This window comes from Sceloporus occidentalis, unplaced genomic scaffold, assembly GCF_023333645.1.
Source record: "Sceloporus occidentalis isolate IW3139 unplaced genomic scaffold, rSceOcc1.0.p SCAF_7, whole genome shotgun sequence".
Taxonomy (NCBI): domain Eukaryota; kingdom Metazoa; phylum Chordata; class Lepidosauria; order Squamata; family Phrynosomatidae; genus Sceloporus; species Sceloporus occidentalis.
The window spans coordinates 53241397-53266679 of record NW_028316987.1 but is presented as its reverse complement, the minus strand read 5'-3'; the positions used below and the strand labels follow the sequence as shown (position 1 = coordinate 53266679).

The window sequence follows — 25283 nt, the reverse complement described above, 5'->3', positions numbered from 1 at the left end:
TGATCAAATCCACAAAAGTCAAAGCCGCAAATGTGGACGGCTGACTGTAATTTTTAAATTTAATTTTTTTTAAAAAAACACTATCTAGTACACACTGTTATAAAACTGCCCTGGAAATGAACCACCATTCTTAAGGTCTCCTTCCCAAACCCTCTGAGTTTTATTGCATATGGCTTTTAAACTGTGATTTTAGGAGGGAAGTGGCATTGGTGACAGTGATTCCATGCCACCATTTCCCTCCTGTCCCTGTCCTGTCCCCCAGCCATCCCTTCTCATTCATGAGGGAAACCCATGAATTATCTGCCAATCACATCCTGCCCTGGGTCCAAAAGATGTTCCTGGGATATTCGTGCAATTGGCATTACATGGTGTCACTGTCTCTTCTTCCACCTTTCCCCCCTTCCCCTCACTACCACAGCCTCAAGGTATTTTTTAATTAAATGGTTAAATTGAGGCTGCAGAGCTTCAAAACTGCACGTCAAAAATTGAGAAATAGACAAAGGCATGCCAGAGATGGAGGGAGGGCGGGAAGAATTAAGGGACAAGACTGGAAGGGAAGTAGCCACCAGTTGCATAAAAGATGATCGCAGTGTGATGATGGCTGCAATAACAATGGTAGGTTGTCATTTTATTTTATTTACAGTGATTGCAGGGCAAAAGGGGCTGCTGTGATAAAGCCATCTATCACTTTCTGTCTCATATTTATATAAGTTACAAAGTTGCCTGACACCTGGCCTGGCCTTCCAAACATTTGCTTTTAGAACCTCAGAGATAAGCTTCTTTCCATTCAGTTCTGTGGTGTAATGCTCCTGTTTAATCACACCTGCCTGTGAGATTTCAGAAATTGCTCTTCAGCTGTATTCTGTATACACACACACACACACACACTGCTTGGGGGAAATACTTTTAAAACACCTTTTTTCTCTTTTGTATAAATATAGCTGATTGTTATCTAGAATCCTTCCATTATTTTCTAAATGTATCAGGAGATCCCATCCTTGAAAAGCTGCAGAATAAGCCCAGCTGGCATCCAGCTGTATACGGGCTGCATTCACCCAGCCACACGTGAATGCAATAAGATCCATTCTGAAAATTAAACATGCCTCTATCCCATTGTGGAGAAGGCACTTTAAACAGAAAGTGATAATCTCCAAAGAAAAGCTATGCAGAAGTTTTTTTTAAAAAAAATCATTCCTGATAAAAAGTGCTCCTGCAAACATTGGTTTTTTGGTTTTATTTTTAGGTGTGTGGGGGGTTTTTTCCCTCCTTTTCTTTGTCTTCTTATTCTTATCAAGATTTAACCAGGTCAAGCAGATCTCAAGTGAACATTGATGTTCCAAACATCATTGTGTATGTGTATGTGTATGCAAATTGCACTGAATACACATGCGTACAAACTCTGTCCAGCAGGGAACCATTTTATGTACATAACACTGTATGAAACTAAATAGTTTCTAAACTTGTGTTGCCTTCCTGTGCTCATCACAGTTTTCATTTCTGCTTCTGCTTGTAACATTCTAAATTGATGATGATGGTGATGGTGATGGGGATGGTGATGTTAACTTCTATTGTCTAAACCTGATGAGATTTATTTTTAAGCTCATTTTGAATGTTGAAGGAGAAGCTCTATGTCTCTAGCCATGACACATTTACCACACTCAAAACAGGTGCCTAATTTATACAGTTCCTTCCCTTTTCCTTTCTTTTTTCCCCCTGATACTTTATTGCATAGAGTAGGATGCTATCTTTCAAACTACTTCAAAATATATGCCTGTGTCTGCCTTCTCCCTGTTCTTGCACTGCTCATTTAACTATCTTAGCTGTTCAGCTTTTCAGCTAGATTACATTTTGCAAAGAAAACACACTTCAGAAGGTGTGAAGATGACTAAGGGACTATACATACAGGCAGCGGGACGCTCCCCTTTTTGCCCCAGATGGAGGCCGCAGCAACTGCACGCCATGGCCTCCAGATGGAGCAAAAAGAAGCCACAAAAAGTAGCTTCTTCTTGCTCCCTAGAAGGAGTATCATGGGCACAGTGGCATGCCATGATGATGCCCCTTCTGCTCTGCACCATTGGGGTACTGTGCCACAGGTACGTCATCATGGCGCACGCCATGTAGACTGGCACATGCCACAATGATGACCTGCTGGCAGTGGTAACACTTTGAGCATGAGGACGCTCACCCCTAGCCACCACCTCATGGTCCAAGCTGAAGGACAGCTCACGTAATGGTGTGTCCTTCCCACTGCTCAGACCACAGGACATCCCTTTCTCCCTATAGGAATTATAATCATCCACTGCTAAAATGATCTGTTATTCCTTCTCTAATATCATCACTTTCACATGTACATGGCAGTTTAGATTTAATTGCATGGCAGGGGGTTGGACTGGATGGTCCTAGTGGTCTCTTCCAACTCTATGATTCTACGATTCTATGATTCTATGTAGTTAATTTACTGTAACTGCTAAAGCTGACATACAATACTATACACTTAAGAACAACTGTTTTCAGGACTCTACAACCTTGTTTTTGATTTTATTGTTGTTTCTGATTTCTGATGATGAACTATCTTAGGAGTTTTCTTGGCAAGAGTTTTTCAGGAGAAGCCTTTGCCTTCCTCTGAGCTGGAGAGAGTGTGACTTGCCCAAGGTCACACAGTGGGTTTCCATGGCTGAACAGGGATTTGAACCCTTGTCTCCAGAGCCACTGTCCAGTGTCCAAAGCACTACACCACCTCACCTCTGTCAACAACATTACCCTTTATTTCATTTTAAATAATATATTGTTTTTAGTTAAATATTTTACCACTTGTGTGTCCATATGTATAGTGCTAGGTATGGATGAATGAGAACAGTATTACTCTTTTTTCTTTTTTCTTTTATTTCCTTGCGGAACCATGCTTGTTGTTTCCAAAAATTTGATATTTATTAGATTGACATAATACACATTTCTACATGAACAGTGAAGACTAAAATAAATTTACAAATGCACACTAAATGTTTTATATCTTAAAAACACATACACACCTGTATAACAAAAATAAAAAATCTAAAACATCTATACCAATTCAAATACTAAAGAATGAAAAACAAAACAAAACAATAACAATAAATCAAACACACACACAGTAGAGAAACAATGACTTACACCATACCTGACTGCAGTTCTTTCATTTTACCAATTTAACTAACACTAAATTTATTTAAATGAAATCTATTTAATTACACAAAACATTTATAATATTATCTAAATATGGCTGAAGTAATTCACAATGAAAAAAAATTAAACCGTGGGTGCAGTAAGCCCTGAAAGTGAATCGGGGGGGGGGGGGGAAGGATTCACTTTCAGGTCTTAATTCACCAATGGTTTAATTTTTTTTCCAGCAACAAAATATGCAGCTTAGGAAAGTTGGGATTTCTGCTTTTGAGGAAATAGTGGATAAGTATTGATTGGGTTTGATTTTGATATAATTTAGCCTCTCTTTAAAATCTATGAGTAGCTTTGGAAAGCAATAAAATGTGTAAATACATGGAAAGTACATCTGACTTCTCCTTGTGTGGGAATTCTGTACAAATAACCAGGATTCTAGTACCTAGTGATGGCATATGTAGGTAGGGGGAAAGAAAATCGTAAAAATAAAAGTCAATGTATTCAAGTAAATGGCATGATGGTAGAAGAGCCTTCTGGGATATTCACACTGGTGTGAAAGCTTCCTTAGCCAGCTGTGCATGATGAATGAAGCATGCCCAGAAGCATTTAGACAGAGGTGGGTGCCCCTCTGTGTTGCCTTACTAATGGAATTGCTTTACATTTCAGCCTTCACATCAATCACATAGGCATCAGTTTTCTCTGTTTCCTTTTGTGCAGACTGCAAGATACACTTTTTACCTATTGTTCATTTCTGCCAGTGCTAATTGGGTTCTCTTCACCTCATCTGTATATTTGGATTGTTTATAATTAGCCTTGTTTGACAGACAGCTTTGTCTGAGAAGCCACAAGTTATTCTTTTTTTAAAATTATTTCTAGCAACACTCAGAACTAAACCTTGCCATTACATGAATGCCATTACTATTTGGTCCTGCTGAACATTTTAATATGTAGTTATTATACTGAGAGAGCATGAGACAATTTAAGGCAGTTATCTGCTCCTACTTTATGAGATGCGAGAGTTGGAACTATGAGCAGTGAGTCAGACAGGCACAATATTTGCTCTCAGTTTTTGGAGGAGAACAGACCTGCAGAAGTTCTCTCTCTCTCTCTCTCTCACACACACACACACACAACCACACACACACACACCATGTGCATTAAAATAATCTGCATGGAAGATCAAGGTCCGTATCAAGTTCAAGAACCAGTGAAAACGTTTCCCTACTCTGGTTCAAACATCATCCCAGTTCACTTGGAGAAATACTATGTGTGGATGGAAATCCATTGTTCACACCATCTGAATATTTGAATGACAAATATTTCTGCTGTGGGCAATTTTGATGGATATAGCTACAGCATGCAGTAGTGGAGAAGTGCTAGCCTTTCTGGGCCCAAGACCCCTTTATATCTACTTATATCCAACCGCACAGTCCCTAACCCTAGTATGGAGTGGCAGCGTAGTAATGGCAGCATCCCATATACACGGGCACTGCCATTGCGATATAAGCACCATGCAGTGTCTGCACGCCGCCGCATACTGCTTACATCACAAGTGCACCAGTGGCTCTCTGGCACCTAAAAAGAACCCGGAAACACCAGGTTGTTTTTGCTCCTGAGAGAAACTGCACAGTTTGGTGGCTGCAGCTTCTTTCTGGAGGGAGGTAGGCCGCCGGCAGGCTGCCCCTTTGGGGCGGTTTGTACCGCGCCAAAGTTTGGCTACCGGTCCTGAAAAACACCAAAATCAAGATCCAGCAAATGCAAAGGAAAACCATCCAGGTTGAGGGGGATTCCCAGCGGATAATGGATGATTAAGTAAATGGACACCCTGAGGCTTTGCCATTCAACAACAGAACAATACACAGATTAACATGCAAATCACTCCTCTCAACCAACAGTTTATATGTCTCAACCAACAGTTTATATCTCTTCTATGCCAGCATTCTCTGAAGATGCCAGCCACAGTTGCTGGTGAAGCATCAGGAATAAACTTTTCTAGAACACGGCCTCATAGCCCAAAAAACCCCACAAAAATCAATAGTCTTTACATCCTTCCATTTCTCACTGAGCTCCTATTAACATACAAAGATACAGATTAATACATTTTTTCCTCACTTCTCTATGAGAAAGGTTACATTATGAAAAAATGAGTGGCTTAAGGTAACCCAGGCTGTTGCCACACTGCAGAATTAATGCACTTTGACACACTTTAACTGCCATGGCTTGATCCTATGGAATCCTGGGATTTATAGTTTGCTGTGATAGAGAAGGCTAAATATCTCACAAAACATAGGAGCTTCCAAAATTCCATAGCATCAAGCTGTCAAACTGCATTAATTCTGCAGTGTAGATGCAGCCTCTGTCAACCTTGTGATTGAGGACAGCTCTAATTTCCACATTGGAAGATGCAACATCACTGATATAACATGTTGGTTCTCTGTTTTATGTTAATAGCCGTGCCTTCTAAATATGAAAGTAATGCTATTTTTTCTGAGTTTTAAAATAAAATGAAACAAAACAAACAAACAAACTTAGCATTGGCATATCATGGTGGGGTAAAATCTGAACTATCATTGGATCATTTCCCCAGAGGTCAAAGTGCTGTTGGTATTGTTTAATGGTATCTTTGTTTCTCAGAAAAATTCAAAGGGAGAGGAAGAGCGGGATCACATTTTGATTCAGCACGCAGACGGAGCAGAGCTGTCCTTTATCACATCTCTGGACACCTGCAAAGAAGAGAAAAGAACAAATTAAAAATTAATAACGTAGGTACAGAGCATCAAGATCCTTTGGTGTTGCTATCTTTACACTGTATTGTCTTGATACTCAGAAGAATTCCTCTAATGAGTGCTAGTTATCATTTGTAATTTTATTTGTTGTATCTTCTTGCTCTGAAGGTTATTTTCAATAATGCAATATAGAAGGTCAGCAACATATACAAAACAAAACTCTGCCAGCATTCTGTTTCCATTGTGGGTGAATTAAAGTGTATGACAAGTTAAGGACAAAACACAATAGGCACATCCTGTGACCCTGTCATTTCAAACACACCGCAAGAAAATTCTTCAGATCAATAGCATTTATTTTCACATTGTCACTGCCAGTCTTTGTATGTCTATCTCCCACCACAACCACTATCACCCCAGAAAATTCTTAGATCAGATTTAATAATGTGAAAATACAATGATCCTGTAGCCTCTATCAGTGTTAGTGGTAGGGGCCCATATAAATTGTACAAATTTGTACAGAACATTTTCAAATGTATCTCTGATGACCAAATTAGATGTGATGTTAATTTGTTGTCAGTGATATCTGTGCTTACTGCTCCTGATGCTAATACTACCAATAGGTATGGAGACAAATTAAGTTTAAATCTTCCGTCATGAACATGAAAATGCATTCTGAAGGGAACCCCATTGGCACCAATGAAATCTTCCCCCTAGGGAAATTGGAACAGGCATAAACTAGAGAGGTTTTTTTTTCCCAATGGGATCACAGGAAGTGGGAAATAATTAAAGATTATCCTTTAATCCTTTAAATAATTAAAGATTATTTTATCCTCCTTCTCCAAAGAGCATACAGGATCATATATAGAACATCATTGTTAAGCATCCCCGAGCCCCTCCTCAAGTGGGGTTTATTGTACCAGGAGCTTGTTTGAAGTTATGTTGTATTCATCTCTGAAATCTTAATTTTTAATTATAGTGATATGAACTGTGGTGACATATTTTTGGAAACGTACAGTACCTGTGTTAAAAGAATAAATCACAATGAAACACTTTCTTAAATCTGTAACCTGCTTATCTTTGGTTACCTTTTGCTCAAATATAATGTATTCCAAAACAGTTAAGAACATTCCACATTTAAAGATACTTGAAAATTTTTGCATCTGTTACTAAAAAAAATGGGAAGGGTGTCCCGGAGTGAACAAGTAAGCTCAGAATGATTAAGTGAGAGGGTTTATAGACCGGCACCTTTGGCCAGCCCGAGAGCAGAGTTGGGGCGTGGCATCCACACAACGCATGCCCTGATTCTGCCCCAGGCCAGCTTGACACTGCGAGCCACACCACATGGCAGATGGCATCATGGCGCTCCTCTGGCAAGACACAGTGCCAAAGGAGCACTGAAAAGCCATGGTGCCAGCAGCTATGGTGCCCATTCCATGGCGCAGGTGAGACTGGGGCCATGGCGTGCTGTTGCTGCGGTCCCGATCTGGTTCTAAAAGGGGCGGTCTATGCAGCCCCTTGACAGTTACATAGTTTAAATGGCTCTTCTGCAATAAATGTTTCAGAAATGACTGGAGCTACATGGAAAATGTTGGCTTATATAGATAGCAGAAGCAGCAGTGCATCACTTTCCCCAGGATTTAGCATATGATGACAACTGTTGTGTTGAACACTTTTAACCTTTCCGCTGTGTTAGTACAGAGGATTTATACTTTCTCTTTCTGGCATAAAGTATTTCCATTCTCTGGGTCTGAGAATAAAAATAACTCTATAGCACATTAATGCAAAGTATGATTATGCTGAACCATGAAAGAAGGATTAAAGGAACAATATCAGGTCACATTTATCCAAAATTTAGGCTTTGATGGGGGAGGGAAGCTTTTACAAAATGTTAAACTGCTAAAAGGGTTTCCACTAGTTGTCAGACAAGAACCATCATATTTTATCTTGATTATCTTTTTCTCTTTCTTTTTCAGAATGTTTTTGTAGATAAACCAGCATTTCCAGAATATAAAGTTTCAGATGCAAAAAAGTCCAAATTCATACTTTTGCATTTTAGCACTTTTAAAGCTGGCTGGGACTGGCTTATTTTATTAGCAACGTTTTATGTTGCTGTAACTGTACCTTACAATGTTTGCTTTATTGGCAATGATGATGTGTCTACAACTCGAAGCACAACTGTCAGTGACATTGCAGTGGAAATTCTTTTTATCATAGGTAAGACATGCATCATTACTTTCTGTCTTTTTTGCTTGTTCTGCAAAGAACTATAGAGTTTCAGCCAGGAGCATGAAATAAATGAGGTCGAATTACATTCAAACATTTTCACGTTTGCAGTGTTGTAGTCTCATTTTTAATGGAATACAAATCAGTCAATCAAACTAATAAATCTTGTGTATATCTACTAAATGTTAAATCCCACTGAGTTCAGTGGGTCTTTATTTCAAATAAATTAACTGAATGCAGCAGGATTTAATCTCAGTTTGCAGCACTGGTTTCCTCACATGGGTGACCATACTGTTAAGAAGAGCAAAACAATGTAATGTTTGGAGATTATCACACATGCCTGGGCAGTAGACAGCCATATTCAGCCTGGGCTTCTCCGATAGCTTTTAATGAACAGGACTTTCCCGTTCTTGGAAAAGCTGCCAGAGAAGCCCAGGTTGTATATGGGCTGCCTATTGCCTGGGCACTGGGCAGTGAAATAAGATCCGTTTCAGACAGTTACAACCCACATCTATTCTGGCACAGATTTCACATGCGATAATCTCCTTAGACAGCATGTCTTGTGGTACTGTCAAAAGGAAACAGTTTTAGGCTATATTTCTATATACATAAGCTAGAAGTAAGTCCCATCAAATGTAACAGGATTTCTGAGTCAATATGCAAAGGCTAGGGCTCTTTGGAATAGATTCTGTGTTATTCTTACTTTCACCACCAAGGTGGGAGAGGACAGGGTTGTCACTGAATTTTTGCTTTCAGTTGCTGAAAGCCTTGCAACATGTTTTTCAAGTAGAGGGGGCATTTTAAAAATATTCCTAGTGAACAGATGCCTGTTGAATTGACACTAATTGACAATGAGTTTTACTTGTTGTATTTCCATTTTAAGCCTTTCCCTTCATTTCTTTCCCCCTTTTCCATCCGGGTTCTCTCCATGATCCTCTTAAGGAAACTGTTCTTAGATAAGAATTCTTAAAAGACAGCCCTCACATTTTTTAAATCCCCACTCACCCACATCTTGATCTGAAATGGATTAGAAATTGTTGGATTCCTGCCTGCCAAGCCATTTCTCAGGTGCTAGGGAGAAACACCCATGTTTACAGTGTTAGAAAAAGAAAGGGAGAGATCTTTCCATAGAGAATATATCTGCTTCCCAGCTGTGGCAAATACTGCAGCCAGAGTGGCCAACAAGATTTTTTCACAAATGGGTGGGCATGATTCACCATTCCTGGCATTCTGCAACTTGAGAAAGCTTCATAATGGGAAGGCCAATGGATAATCGCAGCTAAGATTGGTAGGAAATATTACATTTATTTTATGTCTGAACTTTAAATTCAGACATAACATATTTCAGTGTCAATGCATTACGTTTGGTCAATCTATTATTCAGTATAGGAAAAGTATAGCTTGAGGATAAAGGTCTATCCACAACACAATTTAGAAGGAATGGAGAGAATAAAAGGTAAGAATATTTTAGACTGTGATATTGTTCAAAAGAGTAACCTTGTTTGAAATGGCTTTATAATGGTGGCAATGTGGCACTACCTAAATCTTTCAAAACCCTTCACTCCCGTTCACTGTGTGCCACCACTGCTAGTGTAGGTGGCACTAGAGGTGAGAACTCAATTCGAGTGTCACATCATAAATTAGATGGCAAGATGGTGGGATAGTTGCCATCTCCATGACAAATTTGTCACAAAGATGGCAACTATTCCACCAGCTTGCCACCTAATTTATGATGTAACACTCGAATTGAGTTCTCACTTCTAGTGCCACCTACACTAGAACTCTCTTTAGATGCCAGCCCTCTGGATCTTCAGATCCCACCCCCTAGCTTGGCACTATTTATTCATTGACAGCCACACACCCACTATCTGATGTGCCCCAAATCTGAAAGGCTTTTCTCTCTGTTGATAGTGTTGCGTCTGGAAACACTGCCCCTCGCACGTAACAACGGCGCCCCATACGGCCCGTCTGTACAGTGCCTTAATTAACTCCAAATACAGCTCAGTCTCTGTATTTGTACTCACTCTTGGGAGCAGCCCCCATCTTTGCCTTGCTTAGCTCCCATTGGCTGTTGCCAACATTTTAATCTGCCTGTGGTTTCCATAGGCTTAATTCCATGAGTATAAAGAAAATAGTTACTTCAAGGATCTTCTTTCAAGTGGTAAGCCCATGGGATAATCTTGTGCAAGTCATATTCTCTCAGCCTCAGAGGATGGCAATGGTAAACCACCTCTGAAGAAAAATGCCAAGAAAACCCCATTATAGGGCTGCCTTATGGTCACCATAAGTTGAAGACAACTTGAAGGCACACAGTCTGATCATTCCTCTTTGTTAACATTCCTGTAGAATTCTAGAGTCAGGACTTACTTTTGCAGAAGCCATGCTGATTCTCCTTCAGTAAAACCTGTCATTTCCCATACGTGGACTTGAGGTCACACAGATGGAAAGACCATTTAGACGAATGGCGTGCCACACCACGCACAGGAGCGTGCCCCATTCATCTAAATGGGGCTTGAGCATGCATAAAATTTGCTTTACACAGGGGGGTCCCCACATAAAGCAAGGGTTCACTGTATGTTTCTACAAGTTTATCTAGAACCTAACAAAAATACCCTGGAATTTGCTGCATTCCCCTAGTAATTTCCCTTTGAAAAATTTATCCTATGGTACAGAAGTTGATCTTAGCAACATGTTACATATTTTTGTTAGAAGATGTGTGGTTTCAAATTGAATGCCTTTTTAAAAATTCAAGGGGACACTATATGAACCTAGTAGTTTTTTGGAAGTAAATCTCTAAAATGTCATCTCTTGCTGCTATTATTTTCAATTCCTCATACTCCACTCCTGAAAAAGACAGTTCAAGCACAGCTGTCTACCATACATAATTTTAGCTGTCTCCTTAGAACTTTAGTGTTGCCACATTCTCCGTTTCAGTATTAGTTGACATGTAGAACTAGATAATTGTTGATAGGCATAGTTGCTCCAAGTCCTTAAGGATATATAAGCTGTTTATTATCTTTAATATGACTTGATAAAGGTGTCTATGGTTATGTTCTTACCAGCTTATGCTATGCAGAATTTAAGCAGAGCAGAATTTCAATGACAGCAAAAATAATGAATTTCTCAAATGTAATATGAGAACTCATTTCCCTTTCGAATGTGGCCATATGAATCTCTAACATAACCTCAATTTGAATTTTCCATCAATATTCTTATAAGCATTAATTTTGATTCAAAGGTAAAACATTTGAAATATGTCTATAATTTTATTTCTGTCAGTCTTGGATACCAGTGGATTGGCTCAACATTTTTACACCACTAACCTGTATACTAAAAATAAACTGTGGCCATTTACTATGCTAAACTGGATCATATTTTTAAAAATCACTGTATTGTTTTATGGTACACAAAGAAAGTATCTCAGAAATACCAAGATGATAGCTCCCTTTTGTTCATGTTTACTTTATTCATGTTAACACTGAATCATGTTCAATTGAGTTTTCTCCCAAATAAACATTCGTATTTACCTATGCAAGTTAAGTGCAGTCTAAAGGATCATTATGTATAATGATAATAATAATGGCCTATATCTTATAGATCTAGATAAACTAAAATTCTAAGATCTTTTTTCTACTTAGGGGTCAGTCACGCTTAGCTTTTTGCATGGAGAGATTCGCATCTATGAATCAATTCAATATTGATTCACTGTTCCCACTATGTTTTAAGGTAGCGAATCTCTCCATGGCATTTAAGTCCAGTTTTAAGTTCACATTCACCACCATTATGGATCAAAATGGAGGCACCTTCATTTCCTGAATGGCGACTGCATCATCCAAGTCGATCCAATAATGCATTCACACTGTCAGAGATGTAGATTGTTGTGGTTCTTAAAAAAAGAACTGCTAAAGGATCCGGTGTCAAATGCACTGGTTTAAATGGGATTTTCGGTGCCCCCCCCCCCCAAAAAAAAACTGCACCTAGTATAATCTGTGTAAGTCTGAACAACAAGGAAATAATCCAGTTTCCAAAGTAGGTTATTTCAGAGTGTGAATGAGCCCTAAATCCTTCCTTTTCCAAATGTTCATTCATTATGTAATTCATTGTGGAAATCCCCCAAAGGTAACTTGTTCCTATTACAGTTACACATTTTAATAGAGGTTCTCTATGTTGCTTTCTACATTTTAGCCCCTTAGGAGCTAAATTTCACCTAAAAGAAGGAAGAAAATATTCTAAATATTGGGGTGAACCCTCAAAATATCCCCCAAGCATTTTTTCCAGGTAAAGTAATGAGAAATAGTAACACATAAATGTTCTTTGTCATATGAAAAAAGTTACATTATCACTTAATGTGTTATTTTGCCTTATGCCTTTGTTCCTCTATGTCCAATAATAATAATAATAATAATAATAATAATAATAATAATAACAACATTAACAACAATAATACATTTTATTTCTTTCCCACCTTTCCTGAAGGATCAAGGTGGGGTCCAACACCTCGTATTTTGTTAAAGTAAAAAACAGAATTTAAAAAAAGAAAAAGAAGGGGGGGAAAACTAACAGTTAAAATATAATACAGTCAGCCCTTCCCTTATACGGGGGATCCATTCTGGGCCCTCCTCTCCGTGTAAAGGGAAAAACACATAAACTCAAACCCCGTTTGAATTAATGGGGCTTGTTGGCACGGCACGTGCCCAGCGCACCACAGGGCACACACCATGGATGCGTGCCCCATTGCTTCTTATGGAACACGGGAGAAGTCTTTCTGGCGTGGCTTCCAGTGTACACCTGCATATGACGCAGGCGCACTGTACTATTAAACCATTAAAGTACACTCATATGAGTGCATTCTCTAAAACATACAGTGGACCCTTGTTATACGCTGGGGTTTGGTTCCAAGATCCCCCGTGTATAACAAAATCCGTGTATGCTCAAGTCCCATTAAATATAATGACACAGCAAAATGGTGTCCCTAATAAAAAATGGAACATCAAGGTAAATTTATACTTTTTGGGAACATTTTCAAACCGTGTATGCTTGAATCCGTGTATAAAAAATCAGTGTATAAGAAGGGCCGACTGTACAAATCAAAAAGTCATGATTTAAAATTGACTGTGTAAGCCTGCTGAAAGTGATGTGTCTTTGATGTTGTTTTGAGTGCTGTCAGCGTTTTCTGGCATTATATCTCTTCCGGCAGGTCATTCCACAGTCTAGGGGCAGCAGTAAAAAGGTACTTTTGGAAACTGTTGTCAGACTAGTCCTGGCTGGTTGGAGCAAACATTTCCCAGAGGACAAGAGTGTACAGGGGAGATTGAATGGGAAAAGCCAATCCTGTAGGTAACCTGGACCCAAACCATGTAGGGCTTTAAAAGTAATAACCAACGCTTTGTACTTTGTTCACAAACTAATTGGCAGCCAATGGAGTGATTTTATGATCAGTGTAATGTGATCATTCCTGGATATACCGTAATCAGTCTAGCTGCCATATTCTCAACCAGCTGGAGTTTCTGGACTTGGTATAAAGGTAGCCCAATGAGAGCGCAGCTTTGAGGTTACCAGCACATGCACTGCCATCTTTAAATCCTCTAATTCTAGGAAGGGGCATAGTTGGCATAGACAACAGGCACTCCAGAATGTTGCATCTATCTGAGTGGATATTTGGAGGGACAGATCTAAGAGCACTCCCAAACGGTGAACACAGTCTTTCTGTGACCCCTATCCAGAACTGGTTGACATATCTCCAGCCCCAGATTTAAGACCCTTGATAGTAAGCACTTCTGCCTTGTGTGGATTCCATTTCAATTTGTTTTTCTTCATCCAGTCCATTACCTCTTCCAAGCATTCATTCAGAAGAGTCACACACAGAGGAGATAAATAATGTATGAGTTTCTTTGAAACTTTAATGGTAATGTGTGGCAACAGAAAGCTTGTCTGTGAGCACTCTAGCTGAGATCCTATTTCGTTTTGGTGGAGTGGGACACTCTACTTGGCAGTATTATACCATTTCAACATGGGATTTCCCAAACCACCCTTCCATAATGCTTTGGCTCCAAGGACTGATCAGACCTAGGCAGGTCTTGAGTAAGCCTTCCTCTACTGTCTGGTGAAAGCCAGGTACCTGCCTTTTCCTCGGGCCACAGTAAACAAATATAGTGGGTTGTCAGGGCTTCCCATCACACCATTCATTGTTGCTGCTGCCACTACCTTGGATAACTCCTTGTATGAGTGGTAAAAATGGCAAACTGATCATAGAAAAGTCTGATACAGGAGCAGTTTTTCCCTATAGGCTCCTCGCTCTTACATGCATTAAACTTGTCCTTCCACATTTGCAGCTTTGATTATTCGTGGATTTTCTTAATATGTTCTCTCTAGAAATTTGTAAGTCTTCCAGTCTCACACTGAAGGACCTAGAGATTTCTAGAGAGAACACTCCACTAAGCATTTGTAGCACCTCCAGCGCAATTCTATGGTGAATGTCTGGCAGATGTTGAACAGAAGAGTTGCACTAGAGGACCTAGAGTTTCCCATTGAGTGTTCTCTCAGGTAAAAACAGTGGCTTTGTTATTTGTGGTTTTTCCACATTCACAGAGATCCTGTGCCCCTAACCCCAGCAAATGTGTATTTCTTTATAATATTTGAAAGAGCCACCCATTGCTTTTCAAGAATTGTATACATGAGTATTATTTTCACATGTATAAAACAAAAAAGGGGAAAATAGATTTGTGCAGTCTCAGTTTCCTTCTGCCTTGTGTTTATATTTAAAAGGACTTTAGTTCTCATTTAATAGAGGAAATGGTAATTCTCTTAAGTACATTGCTTGACCAGAGGACCCATTAGCAAAAACCTCCAAGGAAGTGATCATTTGAAAAGGAAAGATTTTTTGGACCATAACCTTCAAGTTAGCACTACCTGTGTGTATGCAAGACCCTTTTGTTATGGAGCTCTATATATTTACATAAACTGAAATGAAATGACAGCCAGCAAAACAAATCAAACAAGGCTAATTTTAGCACAATTCTGGCATGTTGATATATATGATGTGACAGATGCAGAAGCAAAGGCAAAGCAGAACAGAATACCCTGTATAAAATATTATAAACCTGTAGTAAATTTGATGCAAAATTGTCTCAAACCTGTAATTCCCTCATATTCACAAATGAATCCCATTTTACTTGCATATTAAGTGCTTTTATATTAACAATATGCAATATTCCCCAGTCTAATGCATCATTCTCCAGTATGATTAATAACAGTCAACAATGGTAGTTAAAAGATATCTCACCAGTTGTGGAAGGAGAATATGTGCCATGCCATATTACATCTACTTCACATTCTACCACCACACCAAATTGTCACCAGTCACTGCCTGCCCTGTAGTTCACTCTGACAACCACCTTACAAAAAGTTAGAAGGCAGCAGAGCTTTATGAAGAGATGCACAACCTCAGAAAGTAGCAAGTTTTGCTCTCCAGCATGCCAGCCAAGTTCAGATGCCTGTATCTGAAGTTGTTCTGTCTCAAAGGCATGGCTTGAAAGGCAGGTAGACTGGGAGACTGCCTATGAAGTGGATTTGTCTAACTAATATGGCTGTCCAGAAAGCTTGATCACCTTCTGTCTCATTCATCTCTAAAGGTGCTCTTAGAGTGAGCTAGAGGGCACATACCTCCTCCAAAGCAGCCCACAGTTTTTATTTATATTGCCCCACCTCTCCCTACGGATCGAGGTGGGGTTACAACCTGATAAAAACATACAGTGCAATAATAAAATCCAACAGTTCCAAAAAATACATCGAGTTCCAATAAATACATCAGTGGTTATATACAAAGAGTCTTCTTCGAGGGGAATGTCCTAATCAAGCTCAGGACAGTAGGCCCGCCGGAAAAGCTCCGTCTTGACTGCCTTCTTAAAGGCGTCTAAGGTAGTGATAAGACGGATCTCAAAAAGCAGTTCTCTAGGCTTTTGTAATTTATAGGCCCGAAACAGATGGGCAGACGGGGACAGCTTCCAAGTGCTCCAGGGGCATGGCATTTACATGACACACGTCCCCAAAGCACCCAGAGGTTGCCTCCCCAACGCCACTTAAGGCAGCCCAAAACTGGCCACAGAAGGAGCAGATCTTTTCTGCTCCTAGTTGGAGCCATGGGAGGAGATGTCCTCGTGGCCACGGCATGTGTTCACCACAGCCCCAGGGTGACTGGGCTGGGAGCAGCTTCTAGTCGCTCCTTCCTGTCCATCTGCTTTAGTCCATAGTGTCATAAAATACAATTAAATCTGCAAACAATAAAAAGAGATTTAAAAAACCTGAACAGTCACATATTGGCCTAATACCACATTTGAAGAAGAGGGGTTAAAAAACATATGTGTGAAATCACATAGACTTTCTGGTTACAATATTATATTGAATCTTGTTTTTAATTGGTTGATTATACATTTATATATACTACTTTATATATCATTTTATATTTAGAAAAGTTAAGTATGGAGACGTATGTAGGACAGAAATCTTCTAATGAATTGTATAGGCTTGATCTCATGATTTTCATTACAAGAACCAACCAAAGAGACTGTTTACTGGTTCCTTAATAATGAGCGTTCCCAATTTGTAGGTTGAATGTAACCAGTAAAACCAGTTTCAAGTGTTGTTCCAATTGTACTTCCAAATACAGGGGGGAAATGTAGATTAACTAAGAAGTGAAAGTGAAAATGATTAGGGTTATTTTATTGCAGGAAGTCTGTAGAAAATCTATTAAAATCACACTTCATCATAGTGTCTGAAAAACAAAACATACAAGTGGCAATGAAACCAATTAAATATGTTTGTGGGTTTCTAGAATGTCAGGAAGTAAAGCCTAATTAATCTTTTATGAATGTGGATTTTATAGAATAATGACTATTTGATGATAACAAAAAAAGGGGGGAAATGTGAAGGATAAAGCCATTGGCAGAGAAAGTTTAAAATTGGCAAGAATTGCCTTACTGAGGGTAAAAACGTCAGAGGGGTGAAGAACAATATGCACAGTCAAAATGTTCCAGTGCTTTGATTGCTTTTCATCAGAAGCTCTTCAGTAGCAACACTCTGCTGGCATAATAGATGGTCACAAAAGGAACTTGGATCTTATGTATATTTATAAGCAAATCAAGGAGTAGGACTGAGAAAATGCAATTATAAAACCTGACATACTTGTCACAAACCATATTACTATTAGGTGCTGTATGTGTACATTCAAGGGTGGTATTTCCACACTTCTATGCATAAAAAATGAAGCTGCCAGTGGGTTGTTTTTTTCTTGCTAAACTACCTATGTGGCCCTTTCAATAACATTAAGGTATAACAGTAGTTCTTTGAAAAACCATTGTTTGCATATTGGAAACTAGCATCCTGCACAAGCTTGTCTACTCAAAATTATAAACTACTGAATAAAAAAGTGTTCACTCATAGGTAAGTGCCCTGGTGGCGCAGTGGTTAAATGCCTGTACTGCAGCCATTCACTCAAAACCACAAGGTTGCGAGTTCAAGACCAGCAAAAGGGCCCAAGCTCGACTCAGGCTTGCATCCTTCCGAGGTCGCTAAAATGAGTACCCAGACTGTTGGGGGCAAATTAGCTTACTTGCTAATTAGCTTACTTGCTGTTCACCGCTATGATCTTGGAATAGCAGTATATAAATAAAACATATTATTATTATTATTATTATTATTATTATTATTATTATTATTATGTCACAAGTTATATTTGCCTTTCTCTTCTCCAATGAAAAATGAATTGTCTTCGATCACACGGGAACTGAAGTGTAAAATAAGGCAAAATCAGAGAGTCTGTGGCATGTTTAATTATCTGTGCCTGTCTAAAAAGGAAAGTTACAGGGAACAACTGTGAAATAGAAAAGGTATCCTGTTTCCCCTGGGATGTAAATGAAATTATTTACAGCAGGAGCAGAAACCATATGCAACAGAATAGAATATATGCAGACTGAATACTGTGCAGAAGCCATATGCAGCAGAATAGAATATATGCCGACTGAATAACAGATAGAGGTCTATGTTTCTGACTGAGACAAACTGGCGTGAAATTGTAAAATGCAAGCAAAGCATAATGGTTGAAAACACAATGCAATTTTTTCATTTAGTAAAAATAAGATGACATCAGCACCTCCAGCTTCCAGAAAAATACCTTTGACATCCTGTAGAAGTTAGAGCAATGTTCTCCTTAACATCAATAAAATCTGTATGTGTAGCTTAAGGGCAATATGTGGTCCTCATCTTGTAGAACACAAAAATAATTGAGACAACTGTCAGGATCTGAACTTTTATTTGTATTTTAACATGTTCTAGCATGCCATGTCAAAAGGATTTCTCATGGGAATGTCAATGGAGCTATATACATAACTACAGAAACACGACTGTGCAAGTCCTTGTCTCATTTGTTCCCACCATCTCCCACCATTCCCTTACTTTTGGCACATTCAGCTTTTAATATTTTGAGCAAGTCTTAACTAAGCTGTAGGGAATATCATTTTGAAGATGCTTGCTAAGCATGTGGCTATTTGTTTAATAGCTTTCACCACTTTTTTTCATACTGAAATAAATGTAGTGTTTTGATCCTGATGAATTACATAGATGAATATCCATTTGCATTATTTATTCTTCAGAAAAGGCTATTAAAATGAAATATAGATTTTATTTTCAAGTAAATTCAGCTTGTGAGTATAATACATACTGAACTATGCCTAATGGCTCCAATCTTTCTAACATTAGTTGTGACAAAGAGCACAACTCTGTATGTTCTCACTCTTGAATAAGACTCTTGCATGCAGAGGGACCTCTAAATAAACATTGGCCTTACTGGAATCAGTGGGTTGAATTTGTCATGATTTATGAGTAAAACTACAAACACATTCACAGAATGTTTCCCAACAGAAACAATATCCTCATCCAAAAGAGTTAGACCCAATTATTTGTGCCCCTCTCTGGTAAGTATCATCAGATCAGTTAAAAGTATTTCAGAAATAAACAGAAAAACAATTCCTTTAACTTTCAGGTTGGAGTAAAATATGTATTGACTTGAATAACATTCAGTTTTGTATTCATCAAATGAGAAGACGGGTTGGAAAGGACAGATGGAAGATCCTGTTCTCACTTGTGTGTTTTTGGTCTTTCCTTCCTCTCAAAGTAAACATGGGAACAGAAAAAAATATACTTCTGATCTATTCAGTAATCATTAGCCATTCCCAATTTTTATGGTCACTACTGTGCACATGGATTTTTGCATCCTCTGTACTCATTGCTTCCAACAGGATTTAGTCATAACTATATTTGAGTGGATGGAGATCTAAAATACAGAACTACTTACACTGAGGAAAACTGGGAAATCAGAGCTATAACTTCCTTGACTGAGTCTATCCATCTGAAATGGGATCTTCTTTTTTTTCCCTACTGCCTTCTTTCTTATAAAGCATTATTGTATTTTCTAGGGAATCATGTCTTCTCATGATATGACCAAAGTACTACAGTCTTAGTTTAGTCATCTTGGATTCTAGGGAGAGTTCTGGATTTATTTGCTCTAAGACCCATTCCTTTGTCTTTTTAGCAGCCCATGGATCTGTAGAAATCTTCTCCAGCACCACATTTCAAATAATTCTCTCTCTGTAAGCTTCCTTCACTGATCAACTTTCACAACCATACATAGAAATTGCAAATTACATTTATCTAGGAAACTATAATATTCCTCTCCCAGCAAACCTCTGACTGAAGTCTACAAAGCTCATGCTGCCAACTTCTTTATTTCACTTAGTCTCAAAGGTGCTACATGATTTATGTACATACTGATTCTACAGACTAACACAGCTATATCTATGAATATATGCAATGACAGGGGAAGTTCTTATGCACATTTGAAAGCTAAAATGAAGAGAGTAAAGGAAGAAGTACAAGAGTTTGGTGGCCCTAGCAGTAGCAAGAGAACCATTTAGAAAAATGAAGCTGGTAATTATTGAGGAGGCATACAGCCAAAGAACACTAAACCCATCAAATGGTTCTTTGAAATGTATTCAAAGAGTAATGCATTTGATGGTGTGAACTGTAATACATCTAAGCACTGGATTGGTATGTATGTGAATATAAATGCATGTGACCAGTCAAGTGGGGCATTTGGAAAACAAATGAAACTGGCTCATCCCATTTAGCCTCCTTTCAAGAAACAGCATATTCGATCCTTTTAGGTTTTTGTTGTAGTTATGAATCAGATTTATTTCTGTTCCTACTGTTTTCAATTTCCAGTTAAAATATCCTGTAATTAAAATATAACTGCTTTTTCATATATATTGCTTTGGACAATTTTCCTGACGTTAATATGGAAAATATCCACCAAGCTTGTTCATTCACAGCTTGTCATTTTAAGAAAGTAAGGGCAGTCTCTATGAACTTATTTTCTTTTTGTCAAACAGATATTATTTTAAATTTCCGAACAACGTATGTCAGCAAGTCTGGCCAAGTAATATTTGAAGCAAGATCTATTTGTATCCACTATGTGACTACATGGTTCATCATAGATTTAATTGCTGCACTTCCTTTTGATCTTCTTTATGCTTTTAATGTCAATGTGGTGAGTATGGCCTTTCTGTTCTACTAGTGGTACTTATATCAAACTATCATTTTTGTGAATGAACATTTTGCTCTAAGAAGGCTAAAGAGAAGAACAAATTACAACATACCGTATTTTCCGGCGTATAAGACGACCGGGCATATAAGACAACCCCCAATTTTTTCAATAAAAATGTAGAGTTTAGGATATACTCACTGTATAAGACTTCCCCTCTTCCTGAGAAGCCGGCAGCCATCCCTGGGTGCACACGCAGGCTTCAAGAGGCCTCCAGAGGCCCCATAGAAGCCTGCGCGGGACTGCCGGCTTCGCAGGCTTCCAGAGGCCTGAGAAGCCGGCAGCTGACTGAGGGTGTGCGCACAGGCTTCAAGAGACCTCTGGAGGCCCCTTAGAAGCCTGCGTGGGACTGCCAGCTTCTCAGGCTTCCAGAGGCCTGAGAAGCCGGCAGCCAGCCAAGCGCACGCGCACAGGCTTCAAGACACCTCCAGAGGCCTGAGAAGCCAGCAGCTGGCCGAGGGTGTGCGCGCAGGCTTCAAGAGCCCTCTGGAGGCCCCTTAGAAGCCTGCGCAGGGCTGCCGGCTTCACAGGCCTTCAGAGGCCAGAGAAGCCGGCCGCCGGCCATGCATGCACGTGCTGACTTCAACAGGCCTCCGGAAGCCCCTTAGAAGCCTACGTGGGGCTGCCAGCTTCACAGGCCTCCAGAGGCCTGAGAAGCCGGCAGCTGACCGAGGGCGTGCGCGCAGGCTTCAAGAGGCCTTCGGAGGCCTGAGAAGCCGGCAGCCAGCCGAGCATGCATGCGCAGGTTTCAAGAGGCCTCCGGAGGCCCCTTAGAAGCCTGCACAGGGCTGCCAGCTTTACAGGCCTCCGGAGGCCTGAGAAGCCGGCAGCCAGCCGTGCATGTGCGTGCCGGGCCGCAGGGCTCTCTTATTGCCAGGCTTAACCCGGCGTATAAGATAGCCCCCAACTTTTGACCCAATTTTAGAGGGTCAAAAAGTCATCTTATATGCCACAAAATACGATATGTGTGCACTGTACTCTTGGAGGCAGGTTTTAATCAATTTCAAGTGTCTGGAATTATTTTACTGCTAGTGCTCAAAACATTTTTGGAAAACATGTAGTACTGAATGCAAAGTCTGGAAAACTGAGGAGAGGATGCCCTCTGTAGCTTTAAGTGAACTGTACTCCACACATGCATTGTATTTGCAAACACTATACAAAAATCTGTAGTAATTTTTGTTGGTTATAACATTACCCTAAATCGAGTTACATTCATATTTAACAAAGCACATTTTTTTTACATTGGCGGGATACAAACCGCCATATAGAACGTATTGTATACGTACTTGGGTTAGGAAGGGGTGGTGCTTCCGCACCCCCTAACCCTAGTACGTATACAATACGTACAAGATGGCGGCGCCCCTTCCACATGGGCGCCGCCATCTTTACGTACTGGACGCATAGCGTCCAGACGTGTCGCGGCGCTAATGACGTCACGAATGCACCCTTGGCGCTTCGCGACGTCATCCGTGCACCGCGGAAAGAAGCTCCGAGGCGGGATACAAACCGCCGCTTTGCGGCGTTCCCCCGCCGGCGCCATTTGCTCTGCGCGGGAGCTGCAGCAGCCAAACCGCGCGGCTTCCGCGCGGAGCAAAAAAGAAGCTCCATTTCGGAGCTTCTTTCCGCAGTGCACTGATGACCTCGCAAAGCGCCAAGGGCACATTCGTGACATCATTAGCGCCGCGACACGTCTGGACGCTATGCGTCCAGTACGTAAAGATGGCGGCGCCCATGTGGAAGGGGCGCCACCATCTTGTACGTATTGTATACGTACTAGGGTTAGGGGGTGCGGAAGCACCGCCCCTTCCTAACCCTAGTACGTATAAAATACGTACTATATGGCGGTTTGTATCCCGCCCGAAATGGAGCTTCTTTTTTGCTCCGCGCGGGAGCCGCGCAGTTTGGCTGCTGCAGCTCCCGCGCGGAGCAAATGGCGCCGGCAGGGGAACGCCGCAAAGCGGCGGTTTGTATCCCGCCATTGATAAAGTTTAAAATGCTTGTAATGTCCCATGTATAAACCATTTTATGTAGATTATGGTAAATCCAGAGAAAGTTAATCACCCTTAATCAGTATCAGTAACTGAAGACCAATTAATTTTAGTGGTCTATAAACATAAATTTTGGGGATCAGTGCCTTCGCACAGGTAAGATTAAATGTTCTTCCAGAATGTGATCAGTTGACATAAGACGGTTCCTAAAAAGGAGAGAGCATGTAGCTGCAACTCAGTGTCAATGGAAGATACAACTCATATACTGCTTGAGTGCTATGTTTAAAAAGATCTTAGAAACAACTACATTTATCCTTTGTTAAGATTACTGAAGGGAAGATCAGACCTACCTGTTCACACAGGCTTTTAAGAAGCTGTTTGACAGTGGAAAACACTCCCTCGGAGTGTAGTGGAGTCTCCTTCCTTAGAGGTCTTTAAACGGAGGCTGGATAGCCATCTGTCGGGATGCTTTGATTTAGATTTCCTGCATTGCAGAATGGGGTTGGACTGGGTGGTCCTTGCGGTCTCTTCCAACTCTATGATTCTGTGATTCTATTCTATGATTCTGGGACAGGCTGGGATTTTGTACCATTTTAAAAATTGGATATAGTTTTTTATATATAGTTTTATCTTTTCAAAATTTGTTTTATTCTTTTAATACCGATCTGTTTTAATACTATAATAATTTAATTCATTTTAATGTACTTTTTTCTATGGTTTTATTATATTTTTTAATGTTTAAAGCCGTTCTGAGTCCCAATTTCTGGGAAAAGAGTGGGATACAAATAAATATAATCATAAGACTAATAACAAGAAGAACAACAACAACAGCAACAGCATTTCTTGCAAAGGCTTGTTTTTGTTGACCGATTTAGAGAAATACAGTATATCTTTTAGAGTATTAAAATTTCTTATGAAGGTTTTACAAATATGTGCTGTAAAGTCTAAATGGATATGAAAAACTACTTCTTTTAAAGGTTAATTAGCAGAAATTTAAATTGTATTGATTCCCCTCCCCCTTTTTTATAATTGTGTATAATGCCTGTTTGATAATTCACATTAAACTGGTGTGGTATGGTATTTTAACTTTTAAAGAGGGTTTGGCAAGTTTCAGAAATCTTGTGAAAGCTCCAAAAATAACATTTCTTGGGACATAGTTCAGGGTGTCAAGTTGAGCCACTGAATGAGCCACCAGTCTGTATACCAGCTAAATGTTCACAAGATCATGTAACAATCTCATTTAAAAATTATCTCAACATATTGGTTTTCAAACATTGTCAGATTTTGCTTCTGAAATTTCCCTCAAAATGCATTAAATGATAGTATTCCATGGGCTTTGAAATAACATGCCCTATTTTGCTGAAGTGAAAGATGCTTCTCAGGCTCACATGATGTTGACTCAGCTCTGTGAACCACTGTGTTAGGGGAGATGATTTAAACTTTTCCTCTGTAATGCTTTAAATACTCCCCTGTATCAAAAGATCTTCACGTACAATGTAACCAAGTCCATTCACTCAGAAAATTATTCTGCCTTAGGCCACCATTAACATTTTGCATGCAAGTGAAAGTTTCATGAAGCCTGGGTTTTAGGTTTTTTTAAAAAAAGTTTCAGTGATGAGATGAAAGCCATCTGAAGTGCCGAGTTCTTTTATTGACAGTGCTACATGTAGGGCAAAAAGGACCATGAGGTTTTCTTATTTTTTTTAAAGTTGGTGGTAGCTAGATTAAATGGTAAGCATTTAGCAAAATACTTTCTTTGGCCCGTTACAAACGGGCCGTTTTGTGCGTGCAGAGCGCGCACTAGGGGCGGTGCTTCCGCACCCCCCTAACCCTAATGCGTGCTCTGCACACACAAAATGGCGCCGGCCGTTCCACGCGGCCGCCACCATGAGGACGTCATAACCGCGCCACCTCTATATGGGGCAGCACGGACGTGACATCCTCGCTCCGTGCCAGGGCGCATAATGCGCCCTTTCCGTGGAGCAGGAAGGAGCTCCATTTCGGAGCTCCTTCCTGGTTTGGTCTGCTGGGTGCAGCCTTCGGCTTGAAGCCGCAGGGACACCCCTTTCCAGGCTGCGGGGAAGCAGCCTTTTGCCGCTTCCCCGCAGCCTGAAAAGCGGTGGATTGGGGCCTCAGCGGCTGCTGTTCTGGCCACTGAGGCCCCGATACTCCAGGGAAAGGGGCGGGTACAGCCCGCCCCAAATGGGCGGTCTGTAACCCGCCTTTGTAATAATTAGCATAACAAAACCTACATATATTATTAATTTGAATGTGATAGTTTATATATAAGGATGTGAAAATGCTGGTGGCTACAAGATGCTTGACAAGGGGATTAGGTTGCATTACATATTAAGTTCAGAGTAATGTTATAATAAAATTTTAAAATGCAGAAGCTGATTTTTATGGCCTAAATCCAACTAGGATAGACTTACTGATTCAATGGAAACATGACAGATCATTACAGTGGAGCCTTGGTATCTGCTGAAGTTTGCTTCCAGGACACACACACACACACACACACACAGAGAGAGAGAGAGAGAG

General features: G+C 40.0%; 1 protein-coding gene across 2 annotated transcripts in view; it reads left to right on the top strand.

Annotated features, from left to right (window-relative positions):
• Positions 1 to 25283, top strand: part of KCNH8 (potassium voltage-gated channel subfamily H member 8) — a 196637-nt gene that overhangs the window by 105170 nt on the left and 66184 nt on the right. For both annotated transcript variants that reach the window (XM_089532959.1, XM_089532958.1), the window contains exons 4-6: positions 5788 to 5915; positions 7853 to 8093; positions 20543 to 20700. In XM_089532959.1, the coding sequence (XP_089389085.1) occupies positions 5788 to 5915; positions 7853 to 8093; positions 20543 to 20700 (527 nt within the window). The remainder of the gene's footprint in view (positions 1 to 5787; positions 5916 to 7852; positions 8094 to 20542; positions 20701 to 25283) is intronic.